This window comes from Dendropsophus ebraccatus, chromosome 4 (assembly GCF_027789765.1).
Source record: "Dendropsophus ebraccatus isolate aDenEbr1 chromosome 4, aDenEbr1.pat, whole genome shotgun sequence".
Classification (NCBI taxonomy): domain Eukaryota; kingdom Metazoa; phylum Chordata; class Amphibia; order Anura; family Hylidae; genus Dendropsophus; species Dendropsophus ebraccatus.
Window position 1 is genome coordinate 762,254 of NC_091457.1, and position 22,747 is coordinate 785,000.

Below are 22,747 nucleotides of genomic sequence, written 5' to 3' on the forward strand. Positions count from 1 at the left end.
CTTCTAGAGCGCCCCTTTACCGGTGACTTCTAGAGCGCCCCTTTACCGGTGACTTCCAGAGCGCCCCTTTAAAAAGGGGCGCTCTGGAAGTCACTTATAATGGTAAAGATCATTGCTCGGTTCCCATGACAATCTTACTCATGTCAGTGAGGCAAAATGGTTAAGGACCTTCCATGTATTACATCTTCTATTGGCCAATAGTGGACATGTGACTGTGGATGGTGTGATACAATGCATGATGAGACCTTAGAGTTCCTATTGGCTGCTATATCTCAGCTATTTGCATATGTGCTGTGATTGGCTGTCAGCGGTTAGAGTGTGGCCATTATTTGCAATGGGCCATTATTTTCTATGGAAAATTCGGGGTCTTTAAACGTAAATTTCTTAAAAACTACAAATCCGATCGAAACGAAAAATAGATAGCACACCTCACACCGCCGAGGGCTTCGAAACGCAGTTTGAACGGAGTCTGTGCGTAAAGCGGTTTGGGCTGTATTACGCGCAGAAAAATGGCTGGAAGAAGAAACGGAAGAAGAAGAATACGGATTACAATATGGGGATTATCAAGCACTATAATAAAATTATTAGTAGTAGTATTAGTATTATTATTAGTAGTATTAGTATTATTAGTAGTAGTATTAGTATTATTAGTAGTAGTATTAGTATTATTAGTAGTAGTATTAGTATTATTATTAGTAGTATTAGTATTATTAGTAGTAGTATTAGTATTATTAGTAGTAGTATTAGTATTATTAGTAGTAGTATTAGTATTATTAGTAGTAGTATTAGTATTATTAGTAGTATTATTAGTATTATTATTAGTAGTATTAGTATTATTATTAGTAGTATTAGTATTATTATTAGTAGTATTAGTATTATTAGTAGTAGTATTAGTATTATTAGTAGTAGTATTAGTATTATTAGTAGTAGTACTAGTAGTATTATTAGTAGTATTATTAGTAGTATTATTATTAGTAGTATTAGTATTATTATTAGTAGTAGTATTATTATTAGTATTATTAGTATTAGTAGTATTATTAGTAGTAGAATTATTATTAGTAGTAGTAGTATTATTAGTAGTAGAATTAGTAGTAGTAGTAGTATTAGTAGTAGTAGTATTATTAGTAGTATTAGTTGTAGTATTAGTAGTAGTATTAGTATTATGAATATTAGTAGTATTACTATTAGTAGTATTAGTAGTAGTATTATTAGTATTAGTTGTATTATTAGTAGTATTATTAGTAGTATTAGTTGTATTATTAGTAGTAGTATTATTAGTATTAGTAGTAGTATTATTATTATTAGTAGTAGTATTATTATTAGTAGTATTAGTAGTAATATTAGTAGTAGTATTATTAGTAGTAGAATTAGTAGTAGTAGTAGTATTTGTAGTATTAGTTGTAGTATTAGTAGTAGTATTATTAGTAGTATTATTAGTAGTAGTATTATTATTATTAGTAGTAGTATTATTATTAGTAGTATTAGTAGTAATATTAGTAGTAGTATTATTAGTAGTAGAATTAGTAGTAGTAGTAGTATTTGTAGTATTAGTTGTAGTATTAGTATTATGAGTATTAGTAGTAGTATTATTAGTATTAGTATTATTAGTAGTAGTATTATTATTAGTAGTATTAGTAGTATTAGTAGTAGTATTATTATTAGTAGTATTATTATTAGTATTATTAGTATTAGTAGTATTAGTATTATTAGTAGTAGTATTATTATTAGTAGTAGAATTAGTAGTAGTAGTAATAGTAGTAGTAGTATTAGTAGTAGTATTATTATTAGTAGTACTAGTATTATTAGTAGTAGTATTAGTATTATTAGTAGTAGTATTAGTATTTGTAGTATTAGTAGTAGTATTATTGTTATTAGTAGTAGTAGTAGCAGTAGTATTAGTATTATTAGTAGTAGTATTATTATTAGTATTATTAGTATTAGTAGTAGTATTAGTAGTAGTATTATTATTAGTAGTAGAATTAGTAGTAGTAGTAGTAGTAGTAATAGTAGTATTAGTATTAGTATTACTATTAGTAGTATTAGTAGTAGTATTATTATTAGTAGTAGTATTAGTATTTGTAGTAGTAGTATTAGTATTTGTAGTATTAGTAGTAGTATTAGTAGTAGTATTATTAGTAGTAGTAGTAGTAGTAGTAGTAGTATTAGTATTATGAGTATTAGTAGTATTACTATTAGTAGTAGTATTAGTAGTATTAGTAGTAGTATTATTAGTATAAGTATACTATAATAGAATATTGGTATAATACTATCATACTATTACTGTGGTATTATACTATTATTGTACCCCCTGGTTTCTTCATAAGATAGGTAATAGTTAGGGCCCGGTGTTGCGGTAGGATTAGCAGACTGTGTTATGGAGCTGCCCAGAGTTACAGACATGACAGGAAGGAGGATAGGAGGAGGCCGGGCTGCAGGCAGTCAGGAAGGAGGATAGGAGGAGGCCGGGCTGCAGGCAGTCAGGAAGGAGGATAGGAGGAGGCCGGGCTGCAGGCAGTCAGGAAGGAGGATAGGAGGAGGCCGGGCTGCAGGCAGTCAGGAAGGAGGATAGGAGGAGGCCGGGCTGCAGGCAGTCAGGAAGGAGGATAGGAGGAGGCCGGGCTGCAGGCAGTCAGGAAGGAGGATAGGAGGAGGCCGGGCTGCAGGCAGTCAGGAAGGAGGATAGGAGGAGGCCGGGCTGCAGGCAGTCAGGAAGTGGATGGAGGATAGGAGGAGGCCGGGAAGTGGATGGAGGATTGGAGCATAGGAGGAGGCCAGGCTGCAGGCATTCAAGAAGTGAAAGAAGAATAGGAGGAGGCCGGGCTGCAGGCAGTCAGGAAGGAGGATAGGAGGAGGCCGGGCTGTAGGCAGTCAGGAAGTGAAAGGAGAATAGGAGGAGGCCAGGCTGTAGGCAGTCAGGAAGTGAAAGGAGAATAGGAGGAGGCCGGGCTGCAGGCAGTCAGGAAGGAGGATAGGAGGAGGCCGGGCTGCAGGCAGTCAGGAAGGAGGATAGGAGGAGGCCGGGCTGCAGGCAGTCAGGAAGTGGATGGAGGATAGGAGGAGGCCGGGCTGCAGTCAGGAAGGAGGATAGGAGGAGGCCGGGCTGCAGGCAGTCAGGAGGTGGATGGCGGGAGGAGGCTGGGCTGCAGGCAGTCAGGAAGTGGATGGAGGATAGGAGGAGGCCGGGCTGCAGGCAGTCAGGAAGTGGATGGAGGATTGGAGGATAGGAGGAGGCCGGGCTGCAGGCATTCAAGAAGGGGAAGGAGGATAGGAGGAGGCCGGGCTGCAGGCAGTCAGGAAGAAGGATAGGAGGAGGCCGGGCTGCAGGCAGTCAGGAGGTGGATGGCGGGAGGAGGCTGGGCTGCAGGCAGTCAGGAAGTGGATGGAGGATAGGAGGAGGCCGGGCTGCAGGCATTCAAGAAGGGGAAGGAGGATAGGAGGAGGCCGGGCTGCAGGCAGTCAGGAAGAAGGATAGGAGGAGGCCGGGCTGCAGGCAGTCAGGAGGTGGATGGAGGATTGGAGGATAGGAGGAGGCCAGGCTGCAGGCATTCAAGAAGGGGAAGGAGGATAGGAGGAGGCCGGGCTGCAGGCAGTCAGGAGGTGGATGGCAGCAAAGACGCCCACAGTTTTAGGGTGGAAAGAGTCATAGAAAATATAAGGCAAATGTCACAATGAAGCTGGGGGTGAGGAGGAAATGGCGGGAAACATTCATCCAACCTTCAGTCATTCATGTTTCTATGACCTTGTTTAGGAAATTGTAAAATAAAACCAAGAAAAAAAACTTTTGGGGGAGCAATACAATACTTACATGATAAAATTTCACCGGACTTCCCCTTTAAGCTCTGTCGTCCGCTGCCGATCTCCTTCCCCTCCGCGCTGCCCGTCTCCTTCCCCTCCACGCTGCCGATCTCCTTCCCCCCCCCCCCCCCTCCTACGCTGCCGATCTCCTTCCCCCCCCCCCTCCTACGCTGCCGATCTCCTTCCCCCCCCCCACTCCTACGCTGCCGATCTCCTTCCCCCCCATCCTATTCTGCCGATTTCCTTCCCCTCCCCTCGTCTGCTGCCGTCGAGGATGCTGCACCTGTCTGTCTCCTGTACGGCCGTGCTCGGCACACCACAGGGAGACAAAGGGGCCAAACTTATTATATAGGGGACAGGGCCTGTAGCTGAAGATTATATGGTGGGCGGGCCCTGTAGCTGGAGATTATATGGTGGGCAGGGCCTGTAGCTGGAGATTATATGGTGGGCGGGCCCTGTAGCTGGAGGTTATATGGTGGGCGGGCCCTGTAGCTGGAGATTATATGGTGGGCAGGGCCTGTAGCTGGAGATTATATGGTGGGCAGGGCCTGTAGCTGGAGGTTATATGGTGGGCGGGCCCTGTAGCTGGAGATTATATGGTGGGCAGGGCCTGTAGCTGGAGATTATATGGTGGGCAGGGCCTGTAGCTGGAGATTATATGGTGGGCGGGCCCTGTAGCTGGAGGTTATATGGTGGGCGGGCCCTGTAGCTGGAGATTATATGGTGGGCAGGGCCTGTAGCTGGAGGTTATATGGTGGGCGGGCCCTGTAGCTGGAGGTTATATGGTGGGCGGGGCCTGTCGCTGGAGGTTATATTGTGTGTCTTTGCTCCGCTCAGGTCCATGAACATTGGGGTGTTTGTGGGGGATCTGAAGCTGGTGATCAGCGACCCGTCCCGGTTGCCCCTCTTTGATGCCATTCGCCCCCTCATCCCCCTGAAGCACCAGGTGGAGTACGATCAGCTGACACCCAAACGCTCCAGGTAAGAGGTGTTAGGGGACGGGCACTTGTGTCCTCCAGGGGGCGCTGTCCTCTCACCTCTCCATTGTATCCTGCAGGAAGCTGAGGGAGGTGAAGCTGGACCGTTCTCACCCCGATGGTCTCGGCCTCAGCGTCCGGGGGGGTCTGGAGTTTAATTGTAGCCTCTACATCTCCCACATCATGAAGGAGGGACAAGCGGACAACGCCGGCCTGCAGGTGAGACCCCCAACCCCTCCACCCACCCACCCTATGTCAGCCGCCAGGACAAGAAGCGGCTGCCGAGCCCCTCACCCCGGCCACCCCATCCCATCTCAGCCACCGGGACAAGAAGCAGCTGCCGAGCCCCTCACCCCGGCCACCCCATCCCATCTCAGCCACCGGGACAAGAACCGGCTGCCGAGCCCCTCACCCCAGCCACCCCATCCCATCTCAGCCACCGGGACAAGAACCGGCTGCCGAGCCCCTCACCCCGGCCACCCCATCCCATCTCAGCCACCGGGACAAGAAGCAGCTGCCGAGCCCCTCACCCCGGCCACCCCATCCCATCTCAGCCGCCGGGACAAGAAGCAGCTGCCGAGCCACTCACCCCAGCCACCCCATCCAATCTCAGCCGCCGGGACCAGAAGCGGCTGCTGAGCCCCTCACCCCGGCCACCCCATCCAATCTCAGCCGCCGGGACCAGAAGCGGCTGCTGAGCCCCTCACCCCGGCCACCCCATCCCATCTCAGCCGAGACAAGAACCGGCTGCCGAGCCCCTCACCCCGGCCACCGCATCCCATCTCAGCCGCTGGGACAAGAACTGTGTGTGGGGGGCTTGCCTGTGTGTGTCGTTGGGGGGAGGGGCGGCCTTCCTCCATCTTGTCCTGAGGTTAACCCTTCCTCTCTCAGATTGGCGATGAGGTGGTCCGGATTAACGGTTACTCGATTGGAGCGTGCACCCACGAGGAGGTGATCAACCTGATCCGCACCAGGAAGATCGTCTCCATCAAAGTGCGACGTGAGTGCAGAATAAGGGGGGTGGGGTCATGGCAGCGCCGGGCTCTGTGTGACACTCACCCTCCTGTTTCCTCTCTCTGCAGATGTTGGGATGATTCCAGTCAAAAGGTGATGTCGTCATGTTGGCCACGCCCCCTCTATGGATGCCCTGCCTCTCCACCCCCCACTATGGATGCCCGGCCACATCCTCACTATGGCTACACCCCCACTATGGCCACGCTACCACTATGGCCATGCCCCCCTCTATGGCCACGCTCCCACTATGGATGCCCGGCCACATCCTCACTATGGCTACACCCCCACTATGGCCACGCTACCACTATGGCCATGCCCCCCTCTATGGCCACGCTCCCACTATGGATGCCCGGCCACATCCTCACTATGGCCACGCCCCCACTATGGCCACGCTACCACTATGGCCATGCCCCCCTCTATGGCTACACCCCCACTATGGCCACGCCCCCACTATGGATACCCGGCCACATCCTCACTATGGCTACACCCCCACTATGGCCATGCTCCCACTATGGATGACCGGCCACATCCTTACTATGGCCACGCCCCCCACTATGGATGCCCCGCCACATCCTCACTATGGCCACGCCCCCACTATGACCACGCCCCCTCTATGGCTACACCCCCTCTATGGCCACGCCCCCACTATGGATACCCGGCCACATCCTCACTATGGCTACACCCCCACTATGGCCATGCTCCCACTATGGATGACCGGCCACATCCTTACTATGGCCACGCCCCCCACTATGGATGCCCCGCCACATCCTCACTATGGCTACACCCCCACTATGGCCATGCCCCCACTATGGATGCCTCCCCCCACCACTATGGATGCCCCGCCCACATCCCTACTATGCTGCAGCTACTAATGTTTTATATCCTGTTCTAGCTCGGCGGAGGAGCCTCTCAGGTGGCAGTACGCTGACCAGTTTGTGTCTGAGACGGAGGTACCAGTGTAATCTACTGACCACCCGCCATGCTATCTACTGACCACCCGCCATGCTATCTACTGACCACCCGCCATGCTATCTACTGACCACCCGCCATGCTATCTACTGACCACCCGCCATGCTATCTCCTGACCACCCGCCTCCTCCTCTTCCTCCTCCTCCTCTCTGCACCCTCCCCCTCCTCCTCTTCCTCGACCACCACTCTGCACCCTCCTCCTCTTCCTCCTCCACCACTCTGCACCCTCCCCCTCCTCCTCTTCCTCCTCCACCACTCTGCACCCTCCTCCTCTTCCTCCTCCACCACTCTGCACCCTCCCCCTCCTCCTCTTCCTCCTCCACCACTCTGCACCCTCCCCCTCCTCCTCTTCCTCCTCCACCACTCTGCACCCTCCCCCTCCTCCTCTTCCTCCTCCACCACTCTGCACCCTCCTCCTCTTCCTCCTCCACCACTCTGCACCCTCCCCCTCCTCCTCTTCCTCCTCCACCACTCTGCACCCTCCTCCTCTTCCTCCTCCACCACTCTGCATCCTCCTCCTCTGTATTGGCTGGGCCTGTGGTGGGCTCTGGCATTCCTGGCTGGTAATCCTCCCTGGATTAGAGCGCCCCCCTCCTGGCGCCCTCAGTGTTGGGTTTCAGCTGCTATCAGGATTTATCGCTGTGTCACATGACCCGGCTGCGGTGTCCTCACAGATGTGTGGTCGCTGGGCTGCCCCCTCCCCCGCTGCTGTGTAACCCCAGAAGTGTAATCCCCACAGCTCCTGCTCCGCCGCAATCCTCCCCTTTGTCTCCTGCCGGCGCCACGAGCCGCAGACTGTATTAATATCCTGCTAGAAAGGGGAGGGGGAGGGGGGGTCTCACTGAGCGGGGGGGGGGGGGGGGATGAAAGTCCAGGAGTCAAGGAGTCCCAGTCTATAGACCCCCCAGTCACACCCATAACTGTACTCTGGATAAGTGACCATTCAGCTAGTGCAGAGGATGGGGACCTATGACAACTCTGATGGTGTATCAGAGGATTCAGAGAGGAATCCCCAGGGGATGGGTGGAGGATGTAGTAACTGGAGTCTCCTCTCACCTATTCTATTTACTGTTTTCCTGCTGTGGTGCATGCTGGGAGTTGTAGTTCCGTTGTCTGGAGACAATGACTTAGCATATGACTGCTGTGTCTGCAGGATGGGAAGAGCAGCGTGGCGGGGCTGGCCTCCATCGGGGGAAGGGACATCAAGGAGAAGAAGGTGTTTATCAGCCTGGTGGGCACCACAGGAATGGGCTGCAGGTGGGTGATGGGGGAGGAGCTCTGCACAGTACAAGGGAGGGGGGAGGAGCTCTGCACAGTACAAGGGAGGGGGGAGGAGCTCTGCACAGTACAATGGAGGGGGGAGGAACTCTGCACAGTACAAGGGAGAGGGAGGAACTCTGCACAGTACAAGGGAGAGGGAGGAGCTCTGTACAGGGGATGGGGAGGAGCTCTGTACTGTATAGGCAATGGGGAGGGGCTCTGCACTGTACAGGAGAGGGGGGAGCGGCTCTGCACTGTACAGGGGATGGGGGAGGGGTTGTACTTAGGCTTCTTCACATGTTTCCGCAGTATTTCCAGTGGTCCCTCCCAGAAGCCGGGAATTTTTATCAGCAATGTGAAGTCGGGATCCCTGTCTGCTGAGGTCGGACTGGAGGTGCGTCCCGCTCCCCTCTCCTCCGGCCCCGACTCCCCTCTCCTCCGGCTCCCCTCTCCTCCGGCCCCGGCTCCCCTCTCCTCCGGCCCCGACTCCCCTCTCCTCCGGCTCCCCTCTCCTCCGCCTCCCCTCTCCTCCGCCCCCTCTCCTCCGCCTCCCCTCTCCTCCGCCCCCTCTCCTCCGGCTCCCCTCTCCTCCGGCCTCGTCTCCCCTCTCCTCCGCCTCCGGCTCCCCTCTCCTCCGCCTCCGGCTCCCCTCTCCTCCGCCTCCGGCTCCCCTCTCCTCCGGCTCCCCTCTCCTCCGCCTCCGGCTCCCCTCTCCTCCGCCTCCGGCTCCCCTCTCCTCCGCCTCCGGCTCCCCTCTCCTCCGCCTCCGGCTCCCCTCTCCTCCGCCTCCGGCTCCCCTCTCCTCCGCCTCCGGCTCCCCTCTCCTCCGGCTCCCCTCTCCTCCGCCTCCGGCTCCCCTCTCCTCCGCCTCCGGCTCCCCTCTCCTCCGGCTCCCCTCTCCTCCGCCTCCGGCTCCCCTCTCCTCCGGCTCCCCTCTCCTCCGCCTCCGGCTCCCCTCTCCTCCGCCTCCGGCTCCCCTCTCCTCCGCCTCCGGCTCCCCTCTCCTCCGGCTCCCCTCTCCTCCGCCTCCGGCTCCCCTCTCCTCCGCCTCCGGCTCCCCTCTCCTCCCGCCTCCGGCTCCCCTCTCCTCCCGCCTCCGGCTCCCCTCTCCTCCGGCCCCGGCTCCCCTCTCCTCCGCCTCCCCTCTCCTCCGCCCCCCTCTCCCCTCTCCTCCGCCTCCCCTCTCCTCCGGCTCCCCTCTCCTCCGCCCCCCGCTCCCCTCTCCTCCAGGGAGAGCGTCCACCACACCCCACCTATCTACCTCACCCCCTCCTTGCTCTCTCTTTACAGGTGGGGGATCAGATTGTGGAGGTCAATGGTGTGGACTTCTCCAGCATCGACCATAAGGAGGTGAGTGGCCCACTGGGTTAGGTGTCAGCCCAGGTCCCGATAGCTTAGCTCACACCCCTTTTCCCGCTGGGCTAGGTTTTTCCCCCGTGGCCCGCTGGGTTAGGTTTCCCCCCTATGTGACTGTGATGTATGTGGGGAGGCAGAATAATTGGTGGGGTCTCTCCGCAGGCGGTGAGAGCGCTGAAGAGCAGCCGGACTCTTACCCTGACCATCCTGACTGGAGCGGTGAGTATGAGTGCTCTGTGTGCCTGTCATGTCGGTAAATATCTGTAAAACCCCGCCCCCCCCCCCCCCCGCAGGGTCGGGAGCTCTTCATGACGGAGGACGAGAAGCTGATGGAGCAGCGGCGGCGAGAGCTGGAGCGCCAGGAACTGCTGCGCCAGAAGAGGCTCGCCATGGAGACCAACAAGATCCTGAAGGAGCAGCAGGAGAAGGAGCGACAGTGAGTGACCGGGACCCAAGGGGGGTGGGGGGCAGGGAGGGGCATATACAGGGGCTGGGAAGGGAGGGGCATATACAGGGGCTGGGAAGGGAGGGGCATATACAGGGGCTGGGAAGGGAAGGGCATATACAGGGGCGGTAAGGGAGGGGCATATACAGGGGCTGGGAAGGGAGGGGCATATACAGGGGCTGGGAAGGGAAGGGCATATACAGGGGCGGTAAGGGAGGGGCATATACAGGGGCTGGGAAGGGAGGGGCATATACAGGGGCTGGGAAGGGAGGGGCATATACAGGGGCTGGGAAGGGAAGGGCATATACAGGGGCGGTAAGGGAGGGGCATATACAGGGGCTGGGAAGGGAAGGGCATATACAGGGGCGGTAAGGGAGGGGCATATACAGGGGCTGGGAAGGGAGGGGCATATACAGGGGCTGTGAAGGGAGGGGCATATACAGGGGCTGTGAAGGGAGGGGCATATACAGGGGCTGGGAAGGGAGGGGCATTTTCAAGGGCGGTAAGGGAGAGGCTTATACAGGAGTGGGAAGGGAGGGGCTTATACAGGACCGGGGAGGGAGGGGCATATACAGGAGTGGGAAGAGAGGGGCATATACAGGACTGGCGGGGAGGGAGAGGCATATACAGGACTGGCGGGGAGGGAGAGGCATATACAGGACCGGCGGGGAGGGTGGGGCATATACAGGACCCGGGGGGCAGGGGCATATGCAGGGGCGGGGAAGGGAGGGCCATATACAGGGAGTGGGAAGGGAGGGCCATATACGGAGTGGGAAGGGAGGGCCATATACGGGAGTGGGAAGGGAGGGCCATATACAGGAGTGGGAAGGGAGGGCCATATACGGGAGGGCTTTGAGGCTGCGGTGGCTGACGCTCACTGTGATTATTGCCCCCACAGGAGGAAGATGGAAATTTCCCTGAAGATGGCGGAGGAGGAGGAGCGCTACCACAAGGAGATGGAGATGTACGGCCCACACTCGCTGTCATCTGTGTCAGATTAACTGCCCGCTACTGAGCTTGACCCCGACAGGAGCCCCCGCTACTGAGCCCCCGCTACTGAGCGTGACCCCGACAGGAGCCCCCGCTACTGAGTGACCCCACCGCGCTGGTGGGATCGGAGATCTGGAGGGTGACTCCCCCCTCCACTGGTGGGATCGGGGGTCTGGAGGGTGACGCCCCCCCGCTGGTGGGATCGGGGGTCTGGAGGGTGACGCCCCCTCCACTGGTGGGATCGGGGGTCTGGAGGGTGACGCCCCCCCGCTGGTGGGATCGGGGGTCTGGAGGGTGACGCCCCCCCGCTGGTGGGATCGGGGGTCTGGAGGGTGACTCCCCCTCCACTGGTGGGATCGGGGGTCTGGAGGGTGACTCCCCCCTCCACTGGTGGGATCGGGGGTCTGGAGGGTGACTCCCCCCTCCACTGGTGGGATCGGGGGTCTGGAGGGTGTCGCCCCCCTCCACTGGTGGGATCGGGGGTCTGGAGGGTGACTCCTTCCCCCCCCCCCGAGGGTCTGGAGGATGACGCCCCCCGCTGGCGGGTTTGGAGGGCGGCACCATTGATTGTGGGTCTTTGGTTTCTAGGATCGCTGCACAGGAGGAAAAAATAAAAAAAGATTGGGAGGAAGATTGGGAGCCGAAGGGGCCCCCCAAAAGTGTCAAGTCTGCCCCCCCAACACAGCGCAGCCCCCCAGCTAAGAGCAAGGGTGAGTACACAGCCCTCCCTACTGGAAGAATGTCCCTATATACTATTCTGCTGTTACATCCTGTCTCATCCTCCAGAGCTGCACTCACTATTCTGCTGTTACATCCTGTCTCATCCTCCAGAGCTGCACTCACTATCCTGCTGTTACATCCTGTCTCATCCTCCAGAGCTGCACTCACTATTCTGCTGTTACATCCTGTCTCATCCTCCAGAGCTGCACTCACTATTCTGCTGTTACATCCTGTCTCATCCTCCAGAGCTGCACTCACTATTCTGCTGTTACATCCTGTCTCATCCTCCAGAGCTGCACTCACTATTCTGCTGTTACATCAGGTCTCATCCTCCTCCAGAGCTGCACTCACTATTCTGCTGTTACATCCTGTCTCATCCTCCAGAGCTGCACTCACTATTCTGCTGTTACATCAGGTCTCATCCTCCTCCAGAGCTGCACTCACTATTCTGCTGTTACATCATGTCTCATCCTCCAGAGCTGCACTTAATATTCTGCTGTTACATCCTGTCTCATCCTCCAGAGCTGCACTCACCATTCTGCTGTTACATCATGTCTCATCCTCCAGAGCTGCACTCACCATTCTGCTGCTACATCCTGTCTCATCCTCCAGAGCTGCACTCACTATTCTGCTTTTACATCATGTCTCATCCTCCAGAGCTGCACTCACTATTCTGCTGTTACATCATGTCTCATCCTGCAGAGCTGTACTCACTATTCTGCTGTTACAACATGTCTGATCCTCCAGAGCTGCACTCACTATTCTGCTGTTACATCCTGTCTCATCCTCCAGAGCTGCACTCACTATTCTGCTGTTACATCCTGTCTCATCCTCCAGAGCTGCACTCACTATTCTGCTGTTACATCAGTCCTCATCCTCCTCCAGAGCTGCACTCACTATTCTGCTGTTACATTATGTCTCATCCTCCAGAGCTGCACTCACTATTCTGCTGTGACATCCTATCTCATCCTGCAGAGCTGCACTCACTATTCTGCTGTTACATGTCTCATCCTCCAGAGCTGCACTCACTATTCTGCTGTTACATCGTGTCTCATCCTCCAGAGCTGCACTCACTATTCTGCTGTTACATCCTATCTCACCCTCCAGAGCTGCACTCACTATTCTGCTGTTACATCGTGTCTCATCCTCCAGAGCTGCACTCACTATTCTGCTGTTACATCCTGTCTCATCCTCCAGAGCTGCACTCACTATTCTGCTGTTACATCAGGTCTCATCCTCCTCCAGAGCTGCACTCACTATTCTGCTGTTGCATCGTGTCTCATCCTAGAAAAAAAGACAAACTTGGTCAGCTCTCCTAGAACACCATTCACACTAGGCAGGAGCACGCTGCTATGGCTAAAATTGCAAACACACAAAAACACAGAAAAATACAACAGCTCACCGCAATGGCAAGATATCTTTTTTTTTTTTTTTTTTTTTTCCTGTGTTCCAGATGGGGGAGTGGCTGCCTCTTCTTGGATGCACTCCACCTATCCCACCCTGGGGGTTATTATATTTGCCAGTATTAGTTGGGTCCTGCATGCCCAGAGTATAGGCTTATTATATGCCATGGAGAGGCTAGTACAGTGTAGGCCCATCCCGAGCGTGAGGCCACCTTATCGTGGTGGGACCATCCCGAGCGTGAGGCCACCTTATTGTGGTGGGACCATCCCGAGCGTGAGGCCACCTTATCGTGGTGGGACCATCCCGAGCGCGAGGCCACCTTATCGTGGTGGGACCATCCCGAGCGCGAGGCCACCTTATCGTGGTGGGACCATCCCGAGCGCGAGGCCACCTTATTGTGGTGGGACCATCCCGAGCGTGAGGCCACCTTATCGTGGTGGGACCATCACGAGCGTGAGGCCACCTTATCGTGGTGGGACCATCCAGAGCGTGAGGCCACCTTATCGTGGTGGGACCATCCCGAGCGTGAGGCCACCTTATCGTGGTGGGACCATCCCGAGCGTGAGGCCACCTTAGCGTGATGGGACCATCCCAAGCATGAGGCCACCTTATTGTTGGTGGGACCATCCCGAGCATGAGGCCACCTTATTGTTGGTGGGACCATCCCGAGCATGAGGCCACCTTATTGTTGGTGGGACCATCCCGAGCGTGAGGCCACCTAATTGTTGGTGGGACCATCCCAAGCATGAGGCCACCTTATCGTGGTAGGACCATCCCGAGCGTGAGGCCACCTTATTGTTGGTGGGACCATCCCGAGCGTGAGGCCACCTTATTGTTGGTGGGACCATCCCGAGTGTGAGGCCACCTTATTGTTGGTGGTACCATCCCAAGCGTGAGCCACCTTATTGTTGGTGGGACCATCCCGAGCGTGAGCCACCTTATTGTTGGTGGGACCATCCCGAGCGTGAGCCACCTTATTGTTGGTGGGACCATCCCGAGCGTGAGCCACCTTATTGTTGGTGGGACCATCCCGAGCGTGAGGCCACCTTATCGTGGTAGGACCATCCCGAGCGTGAGGCCACCTTATTGTTGGTGGGACCATCCCGAGCGTGAGGCCATCTTATTGTTGGTGGGACCATCCCAAGCGTGAGCCACCTTATTGTTGGTGGGACCATCCCGAGCGTGAGGCCACCTTATCGTGGTAGGACCATCCCGAGCGTGAGGCCACCTTATCGTGGTAGGACCATCCCGAGCGTGAGGCCACCTTATTGTTGGTGGGACCATCCCGAGCGTGAGGCTACCTTATTGTTGGTGGGACCATCCCAAGCGTGAGCCACCTTATTGTTGGTGGGACCATCCCGAGCGTGAGGCCACCTTATCGTGGTAGGACCATCCCGAGCGTGAGGCCACCTTATTGTTGGTGGGACCATCCCGAGCGTGAGGCCACCTTATTGTTGGTGGGACCATCCCAAGCGTGAGCCACCTTATTGTTGGTGGGACCATCCCGAGCGTGAGGCCACCTAATTGTTGGTGAGGTGGTTTACACTGTTTGCAAATTGTAACTAAGAGCCCCATTATTTTTGTGGAAGTTATTTTTGGCAGTTGGGGGGGGCTGCTTTTAACTGTTTTCATGTCTGTAGTGGGTCTGTGTCTTGCCATTGCAGTGAGCTGTTGCATTTTTGTGTTTTTGGGTGTTTATCTTGTCTTCTCCTTCAGAGCAGCACTCACTATTCTGCTGTTACATTATACACTCAGCGGCCACTTTATTAGGTACACCATGCTAGTAACGGGTTGGACCCCCTTTTGCCCTCAGAACTGCCCCAATTCTTGGTGGCATAGATACAACAAGGTGCTGGAAGCTTCCTCAGAGATTTTGGTCCATAGTGACATGATGACATCACACAGTTGCCGCAGATTTGTCGGCTGCACATCCATGATGCCAATCTCCCGTTCCACCACATCCCAAAGATGCTCTATTGGATTGAGATCTGGTGACTGTGGAGGCCATTGGAGTACAGTGACCTCATTGTCATGTTCAAGAAACCAGTCTGAGATGATTCTAGCTTTATGACATGGCGCATTATCCTGCTGAAAGTCGCCATCAGATGTTGGGTCCATTGTGGTCATAAAGGGATGGACATGGTCAGCAACAATACTCAGGTAGGCTGTGGCGTTGTAACCATGCTCAATTGGTACCAAGGGGCCCAAAGAGTGCCAAGAAAATATTCCCCACACCATGACACCACCACCACCAGCCTGAACCGTTGATACAAGGCAGGATGGATCCATGCTTTCATGTTGTTGACGCCAAATTCTGACCCTACCATCCGAATGTCGCAGCAGAAATCGAGACTCATCAGACCAGACAACGTTTTTCTAATCTTCTACTGTCCAATTTCGATGAGCTTGTGCAAATTGTAGCCTCAGTTTTCTGTTCTTAGCTGAGCGGAGTGGCCCCCGGTGTGGTCTTCTGCTGCTGTAGTCCATCTGCCTCAGAGTTGGCCGTACTGTGCGCTTCAGAGATGCTCTTCGGCCTACCTTGGTTGTAACGGTTGGCTATTTGAGTCACTGTTGCCTTTCTATCAGCTGGAACCAGTCTGCCCATTCTCCTCTGACCTCTGGCATCAACAAGGCATTTCCGCCCACAGAACTGCCGCTCACTGGATGGTTTTTCTTTTTCGGACCATTCTCTGTAAACCCTAGAGATGGTTGTGCGTGAAAATCCCAGTAGATCAGCAGTTTCTGAAATACTCAGACCAGCCCTCCTGGCACCAACAACCATGCCACGTTCAAAGGCCTCAAATCACCTTTCTTCCCCATACTGATGCTCGGTTTGAACTGCAGGAGATTGTCTTGACCATGTCTACATGCCTAAATGCACTGAGTTGCCGCCATGTGATTGGCTGATTAGAAATTAAGTGGTAACGTGCAGTTGAACAGGTGTACCTAATAAAGTGGCCGGTGAGTGTATATAGTTCTGCTGACAATGCTCGGTGTGCCTCCTGCTGTCACATCTTCACTATGCAGCCACATATCGGGGTGCAGGGACCACACTTTAGGGGTTGCCCTTTTGCTGGTTGTTTTCAGGCCGTTATGTAGTGGAGCTGCCACAATTGTGGCGGTGTTGTGGCATTGCGTGGCTGTGGCGATGTGAGTACTGTGGCGGCATCAGTGTTGTGGTGGGTCTGGGGCTGTGGCATTGCTCGGACGTGAGGCATTGCTCGGATGTTGAAGTGGGTCTGGGGCTTTTGCGGTGCTCGGACGTTGTGAGGCTGTGGCAATGTCGGGGCTGTCATGTGGATGTTAGTGTTGTGGCGGTGGTGGGTCTGGGGCTTTGGCGGTGAAGTGATGGTGGTGTGGTGGCTATGTTGTAGGTTTAGCGGTGTTGTGGCTGTGGTGTGGGAGCGGTGGGGTGGCTGTGGCTTTGCTTGGGCGTTGTGGGTCTGGGGCTGTGGCAGCATCAGTGTTGTGGCGGGTCTGGGGCTGTGGCATTGTCGTGGGTGTTAGTGGTGTGGCTGTGGCGGGTTTTAGGCTTTGGCAGTGTGGTGGATGTGTTTGTAGGTTTGGCGTCTCTTGGGTGGTGTGGGGGCAGGGGAGTTGCAGGGCTGGTGCAGTGTTTAGGCACCACGTTGCTCACTCACCTGTAGTCAGGGGCTGTGGCGTTGGTGTTGTGGCGGGTTTTGGGCTTTGGTAGTGTCGGAACTGTGGTGGTGTCATCGCGACGTTGCTCGGGCGTTGCGGGGCTGTGGCAGTGTCAGGGCTGTCATGGAGGTGTTGTGGTGGTGGTGCGTCTGGTGCTTGTGGCGGTGTGATGGCTGTGTTGTGGATTTGGGGGTGTTGCTTGGGCGTTGCGGGGCTGGGGCAGTGTTTGGGCGTGGCATTGCCTCCTCAGCTGTAGTCCAGGGCTATGGCGTTGCTCGGGCATTGTGGGGCTGGGGCTGTGGCGTCATTGGTGTTGTGGCGGGTCTGGGGCTTTGGTGGTGTAGCAGCATCTGGACTGTGGTGGGGTTGTGGCAACATTGGGGCTATGGCATTGCTCGGGGATTGTGGTGTTGCTGTTGTGCCGGTGTTGGGGCGGGGGGTGGTGTTGCGTGGCGGTGTTGGGGCAGGGGTGGTGTTTGTTGGGGCTGTGGTGGTGTGTGTTGGGGCTGTGGTGGTGTGTGTTGGGGCTGGATCTGGGGCTGGGTCGGTGTCTGGGCTGGGTCATGGCGGTTTTTGGACGGGGGCTGTGTTGTTGCTTTGCGGTGTTCTGGCAGGGGCTGTGTTTCGTGGCGGTGTTGGGGTTGTGCCGGCGTTGGGGCGGGAGCTGTGTTGTGGGGCGGGGGCTGTGGCGGTTTCGGGGCGGGGACTGTTTTGCGTGGTGGTGGTGTTGGGGCCGGGGGCTGTGGCGGTGCAGGGGCTGTGCTTTTGGGGGGGGCTGTGTTGGGGTGGGGCGGTATCGGTGTTGGGATGTGGCTTTGCTCGCTCACCTGTAGTCGAGGATTTATAGAGCACTATTAGAGAAAGCATTGTTGAGTGTGAAGCCACTATAATTTGTGGAGTCACCCACCCCTGTGGGAGGAGTCACCGCAGCCTTATTGTTGTCACTGTTCCCTATTAGGCTGATGGAACATGTCCGTGTGCGATCCATCCTCCTGTCACATTTCTTCATTACTCACCACTCCTCTCTTCTTCTCCTCCTCACGTCTCTTCTTCTCCTCCTCACGTCTCTTCTTCTCCTCCTCACGTCTCTTCTTCTCCTCCTCACGTCTCTTCTTCTCCTCCTCACGTCTCTTCTTCTCCTCCTCACGTCTCTCCGTCTCTCCCCCCTCCTCTCGTCTCTCCGTCTCTCCCCCCTCCTCTCGTCTCTCCGTCTCTCCCCCCTCCTCTCGTCTCTCCTTCTCTCCCCCCTCCTCACGTCTCTCCTTCTCTCCTCCCCCTCCTCTCGTCTCTCCTTCTCTCCTCCCCCTCCTCTCGTCTCTCCTTCTCTCCTCCCCCTCCTCTCGTCTCTCCTTCTCTCCTCCCCCTCCTCTCGTCTCTCCTTCTCTCCTCCCCCCTCCTCTCGTCTCTCCTTCTCTCCTCCCCCTCCTCTCTCTCTCCTTCTCTCCTCCCTCTCCTCTCGTCTCTCCTTCTCTCCTCCCCCTCCTCTCGTCTCTCCTTCTCTCCTCCCCCCTCCTCTCGTCTCTCCTTCTCTCCTCCCCCCTCCTCTCGTCTCTCCTTCTCTCCTCCCCCTCCTCTCGTCTCTCCTTCTCTCCTCCCCCTCCTCTCGTCTCTCCTTCTCTCCTCCCCCTCCTCTCGTCTCTCCTTCTCTCCTCCCCCTCCTCTCGTCTCTCCTTCTCTCCTCCCCCTCCTCTCGTCTCTCCTTCTCTCCTCCCTCTCCTCTCGTCTCTTCTTCTCTCCGCCCCCTCCTCTCGTCTCTCCTTCTCTCCGCCCCCTCCTCTCGTCTCTCCTCCCTCTCCTCTCGTCTCTCCTTCTCTCCTCCCCCCTCCTCTCGTCTCTCCTTCTCTCCTCCCCCCTCCTCTCGTCTCTCTTTCTCTCCTCCCCCCTCCTCTCGTCTCTCCTTCTCTCCTCCCCCCTCCTCTCGTCTCTCCTTCTCTCCTCCCCCCTCCTCTCGTCTCTCCTTCTCTCCTCCCCCCTCCTCTCATCTCTCCCCCCCCCCTCTCGTCTCTCCTTCTCTCCTCCCCCCTCCTCTCGTCTCTCCTTCTCTCCTCCCCCCTCCTCTCGGCTCTCCTTCTCTCCTCCCCCCTCCTCTCGTCTTTCCTCCCTCTCCTCTCGTCTCTCCTCCTCTCCCCCCTCCTCTCGTTTTCCTCCTCTCCCCCCTCCTCTCGTTTCTCCTTCTCTCCGCCTCACTTCTCTCACTACCGTTGTCTTCCTTCTCTGTCTCTTCAGCTGATGGGAAAACTGCAGAGGATGGCGCCGGGACCCCCCACAATCAGGTTGTACTTCCCCTTTCTTCCTCCAGCTTTCCCTTCTTCCTCCTTTCCTTCTCCTGTCTTTATTTCTTCCACTCCCTCCTCCTTTTCCCTTCTGCCTCTCTTCCTTTTCATTGCCCTTCTCCTCTTCTTCCTCCTCTGTCTACTTTTCTTCTTCCTCTCTTCCTCCACCTTTTCCATTTTCCTCTTTTTATAGCTCTTCTCCTCTTTTTCTTGCTCCTCCTCTTTGGGGCGGGGGCTGAAGGATGAAAGCGGAGCTCTGATTGGCTGGGTGGTTATGCCTTGGTCCAGGATTGGCTATTCACCAGCACAGTGGGCGGGGCACAGTAACACCTGAAGGGTCTGAACTACCCTCATATGAGCCTCTGCTGCCCCATGACTGGGATCAGCGCTCACCTTCTGCCTCCACTGCCCCATGACTGGGATCAGCGCTCACCTTCTGCCTCTGCTGCCCCATGACTGATATCAGTGCTTACCTTCTGCTGCCCCATGACTGGGATCAGCGCTCACCTTCTGCCTCCACTGCCCCATGACTGATATCAGTGCTCACCTTCTGCTGCCCCATGACTGGGATTAGCGCTCACCTTCTGCCTTCGCTGCCCCATGACTGGGATCAGCGCTCACCTTCTGCCTACGCTGCCCCCATGACTGGGATCAGCGCTCACCTTCTGCTGCCCCCATGACTGGGATCAGTGCTTACCTTTTGCTGCCTCATGACTGGGATCAGCGCTCACCTTCTGCTGCCACCATGACTGGGATCAGCGCTCACCTTCTGCTGCCCCCATGACTGGGATCAGCGCTCACCTTCTGCTGCCCCCATGACTGGGATCAGCGCTCACCTTCTGCTGCCCCCATGACTGGGATCAGCGCTCACCTTCTGCTGCCCCCATGACTGGGATCAGCGCTCACCTTCTGCTGCCCCCATGACTGGGATCAGCGCTCACCTTCTGCTGCCCCCATGACTGGGATCAGCGCTCACCTTCTGCCGCCCCCATGACTGGGATCAGCGCTCACCTTCTGCCTCTGCTGCCATATTTAGCCTTCGGATGGTTCTACCGATACGAAGGCAAGTTCCCCACCCTGAGGAAGGTGAGACTTGTGCTGTGTGCATCCTCAGTGCTCCCCCCCCCCCCCCGGGCCTCCTCTGCATGTGATCTGCCCCCCATAATCCCGGGCCTCCTCTGCATGTGATCTGCCCCCCATCATCCCGGGCCTCCTCTGTGTTATCTCCCTACCCCCCCGGGGCCTCCTCTGTCATGTCATTGCCGTCCATACTTCTCCTGATCGGTCTCCATCAGAAAGGAAAAGAGCAGAAGAAATCCAGAGCGGAGGAGAAAGTGTATGAGCAGCGGAGGAGCAAGAAGGAGCTGGAGTACGAGGAGAAGCTGGCGATGGAGAAGGAGGAGATGCTAGAGAAGGAGAAGCAGCTGAAGATCAGCCGTCTGGTGCAGGAGGTGAGGAACCTCAAGTGACCCAACATAGTGTCCTGTGGGCGGGCCCCCTTAACACCTAGTGTCCTGTGGGCGGGCCCCCTTAACACCTAGTGTCCTGTGGGCCGGCCCCCTTAACACCTAGTGTCCTGTGGGCCGGCCCCCTTAACACCTAGTGTCCCTGTGGGCCGGCCCCCTTAGCACCTAGTGTCCCTGTGGGCGGGCCCCCTTAGCACCTAGTGTCCCTGTGGGCGGGCCCCTTTAGCACCTAGTGTCCCTGTGGGCGGGCCCCCTTAACACCTGATGTTGTGTGGGCGGGCCCCCTCTGCACCTAGTGTCCGTGCGGGCGGGCCCCCTCTGCACCTAGTGTCCGTGTGGGCGGGCCCCCTCTGCACCTAGTGTCCGTGTGGGCGGGCCCCCTCTGCACCTAGTGTCCGTGTGGGCGGGCCCCCTTAGCACCTAGTGTCCGTGTGGGCGGGCCCCCTTAGCACCTAGTGTCCCTGTGGGCGGGCCCCCTTAGCACCTAGTGTCCCTGTGGGCGGGCCCCCTCTGCACCTAGTGTCCCTGTGGGCGGGCCCCCTCTGCACCTAGTGTCCCTGTGGGCGGGCCCCCTCTGCACCTAGTGTCCCTGTGGGCGGGCCCCCTCTGCACCTAGTGTCCCTGTGGGCGGGCCCCCTCTGCACCTAGTGTCCCTGTGGGCGGGCCCCCTCTGCACCTAGTGTCCTGTGGGCGGGCGGGACTCCTCTGCACCTAGTGTCCTGTGGGCGGGCCCCCTCTGCACCTAGTGTCCTGTGGGCGGGACCCCTCTGCACCTAGTGTCCTGTGGGCGGGACCCCTCTGCACCTAGTGTCCTGTGGGCGGGCCCCCTCTGCACCTAGTGTCCTGTGGGCGGGACCCCTCTGCACCTAGTGTCCTGTGGGCAGGCTCCTCTCACTACCACTGCCTCCACACTAGGTCTCGGAGACAGAGCGTGAGGATCTGGAGGAGTCAGAGAAGGTTCAGCACTGGGTGGAGAGACTGTGTCAGACACGCATGGAGCAGATCTCCTCTGCTGAGAGTGAAGCTCATGAGGTAAAGGACAGAAAGTGCTGCCAGGGTCCACACAGGGGTCACTGGTCCTCCAGAGGGATGTCACATATAGGGTGTATAGTATCTGTGTGTATGTGTAGTGTACTGTGGGGACATTCTGTGTAGGTATACAGCAGTGTATTATATACTTATTATCCCCCTCCTGTATGAGTGTATATATAAATCCCTCCATTCTGTGTAGGTATAGAGCAGTGTATTATATACTTATTATCCTCCTGTATGAGTGTGTATATATCTCTCCATTCTGTGTAGGTATACAGCAGTGTATTATATACTTATTATCCTCCTGTATGAGTGTGTATATATCTCTCCATTCTGTGTAGGTATACAGCAGTGTATTATATACTTATTATCCTCCTGTATGAGTGTATATATATCTCCATTCTGTGTAGGTATACAGCAGTGTATTATATACTTATTATCCTCCTCCTGTATGAGTGTGTATATACCTCCCCATTCTGTGTAGGTATAGAGCAGTGTATTATATACTTATTATCCTCCTGTATGAGTGTGTATATATCTCCCCATTCTGTGTAGGTATAGAGCAGTGTATTATATACTTATTATCCTCCTGTATGAGTGTGTATATATCTCTCCATTCTGTGTAGGTATACAGCAGTGTATTATATACTTATTATCCCCCTGTATGAGTGTGTATATATATCCCCATTCTGTGTAGGTATACAGCAGTGTATTATATACTTATTATCCTCCTCCTGTATGAGTGTGTATATATCTCCCCATTCTGTGTAGGTATACAGCAGTGTATTATATACTTATTATCCTCCTCCTGTATGAGTGTGTGTATATATCTCCCCATTCTGTGTAGGTATACAGCAGTGTATTATATACTTATTATCCTCCTGTATGAGTGTGTATATATCAGTGTATTATATACTGTATATGGTGTGATATATATATGTACATTCTGTGTTGTTTTCTTAGGGTCCCGCGGGGTCAGGTGGTCGCCCCCCTGTAGCCCCTCCCCCTCCTCCTCCTCCCCCAGTGGCCGGTACTGTCCGCAGATTTGTTGGGGGTCTGCAGCTTCCCACCACAGATCTGGATGATGTGCACATGGAGGAGAGTGGTCGTCCTGTGAAGCGCCCGGCTCCTCCCCCGCCTCCGCAGTCCTCCATGCACCTGTCCGCTCCTCCCCCGCCTCTGCAGTCCTCCATGCACCTGTCCGCTCCTCCGCCGCCTCTGCAGTCCTCCATGCACCGGTCCGCTCCTCCCCCACACCAGAATCCTTCCCCTAATATCACCATGATGAGGAGGAGCGCCCCCCCAGTGCCCACTCTGCCCGCCAGGACTTCTCCCATTCAGCCAACATGGATGCATCTCCCAGCGTCTCCACCAGCTCCAGGCCTCCCACCATCCCCTCGGCCA

The 22,747-nt window shown here is 55.1% G+C and overlaps 1 protein-coding gene across 2 annotated transcripts in view; it reads left to right on the forward strand.

Annotated features, from left to right (window-relative positions):
- USH1C (USH1 protein network component harmonin) overlaps positions 1 to 22,747 on the forward strand; it is a 63,083-nt gene that overhangs the window by 23,898 nt on the left and 16,438 nt on the right. The window contains exons 3-18 of one of the 2 annotated variants that reach the window (XM_069964983.1): positions 4,633 to 4,776; positions 4,853 to 4,991; positions 5,664 to 5,772; positions 5,855 to 5,879; positions 6,679 to 6,736; positions 7,909 to 8,012; positions 8,325 to 8,409; positions 9,306 to 9,365; positions 9,534 to 9,590; positions 9,665 to 9,807; positions 10,715 to 10,780; positions 11,395 to 11,516; positions 19,882 to 19,931; positions 20,141 to 20,296; positions 21,227 to 21,343; positions 22,307 to 22,747. The exon at positions 22,307 to 22,747 is cut by the window's right edge and continues 111 nt beyond it. In XM_069964983.1, coding sequence (XP_069821084.1) covers positions 4,633 to 4,776; positions 4,853 to 4,991; positions 5,664 to 5,772; positions 5,855 to 5,879; positions 6,679 to 6,736; positions 7,909 to 8,012; positions 8,325 to 8,409; positions 9,306 to 9,365; positions 9,534 to 9,590; positions 9,665 to 9,807; positions 10,715 to 10,780; positions 11,395 to 11,516; positions 19,882 to 19,931; positions 20,141 to 20,296; positions 21,227 to 21,343; positions 22,307 to 22,747 — 1,876 coding nt within the window. Of the gene's footprint in view, positions 1 to 4,632; positions 4,777 to 4,852; positions 4,992 to 5,663; positions 5,773 to 5,854; positions 5,880 to 6,678; positions 6,737 to 7,908; positions 8,013 to 8,324; positions 8,410 to 9,305; positions 9,366 to 9,533; positions 9,591 to 9,664; positions 9,808 to 10,714; positions 10,781 to 11,394; positions 11,517 to 18,798; positions 18,846 to 19,881; positions 19,932 to 20,140; positions 20,297 to 21,226; positions 21,344 to 22,306 lie in introns of both variants that reach the window. The other variant, XM_069964982.1, reaches the window with a different exon arrangement.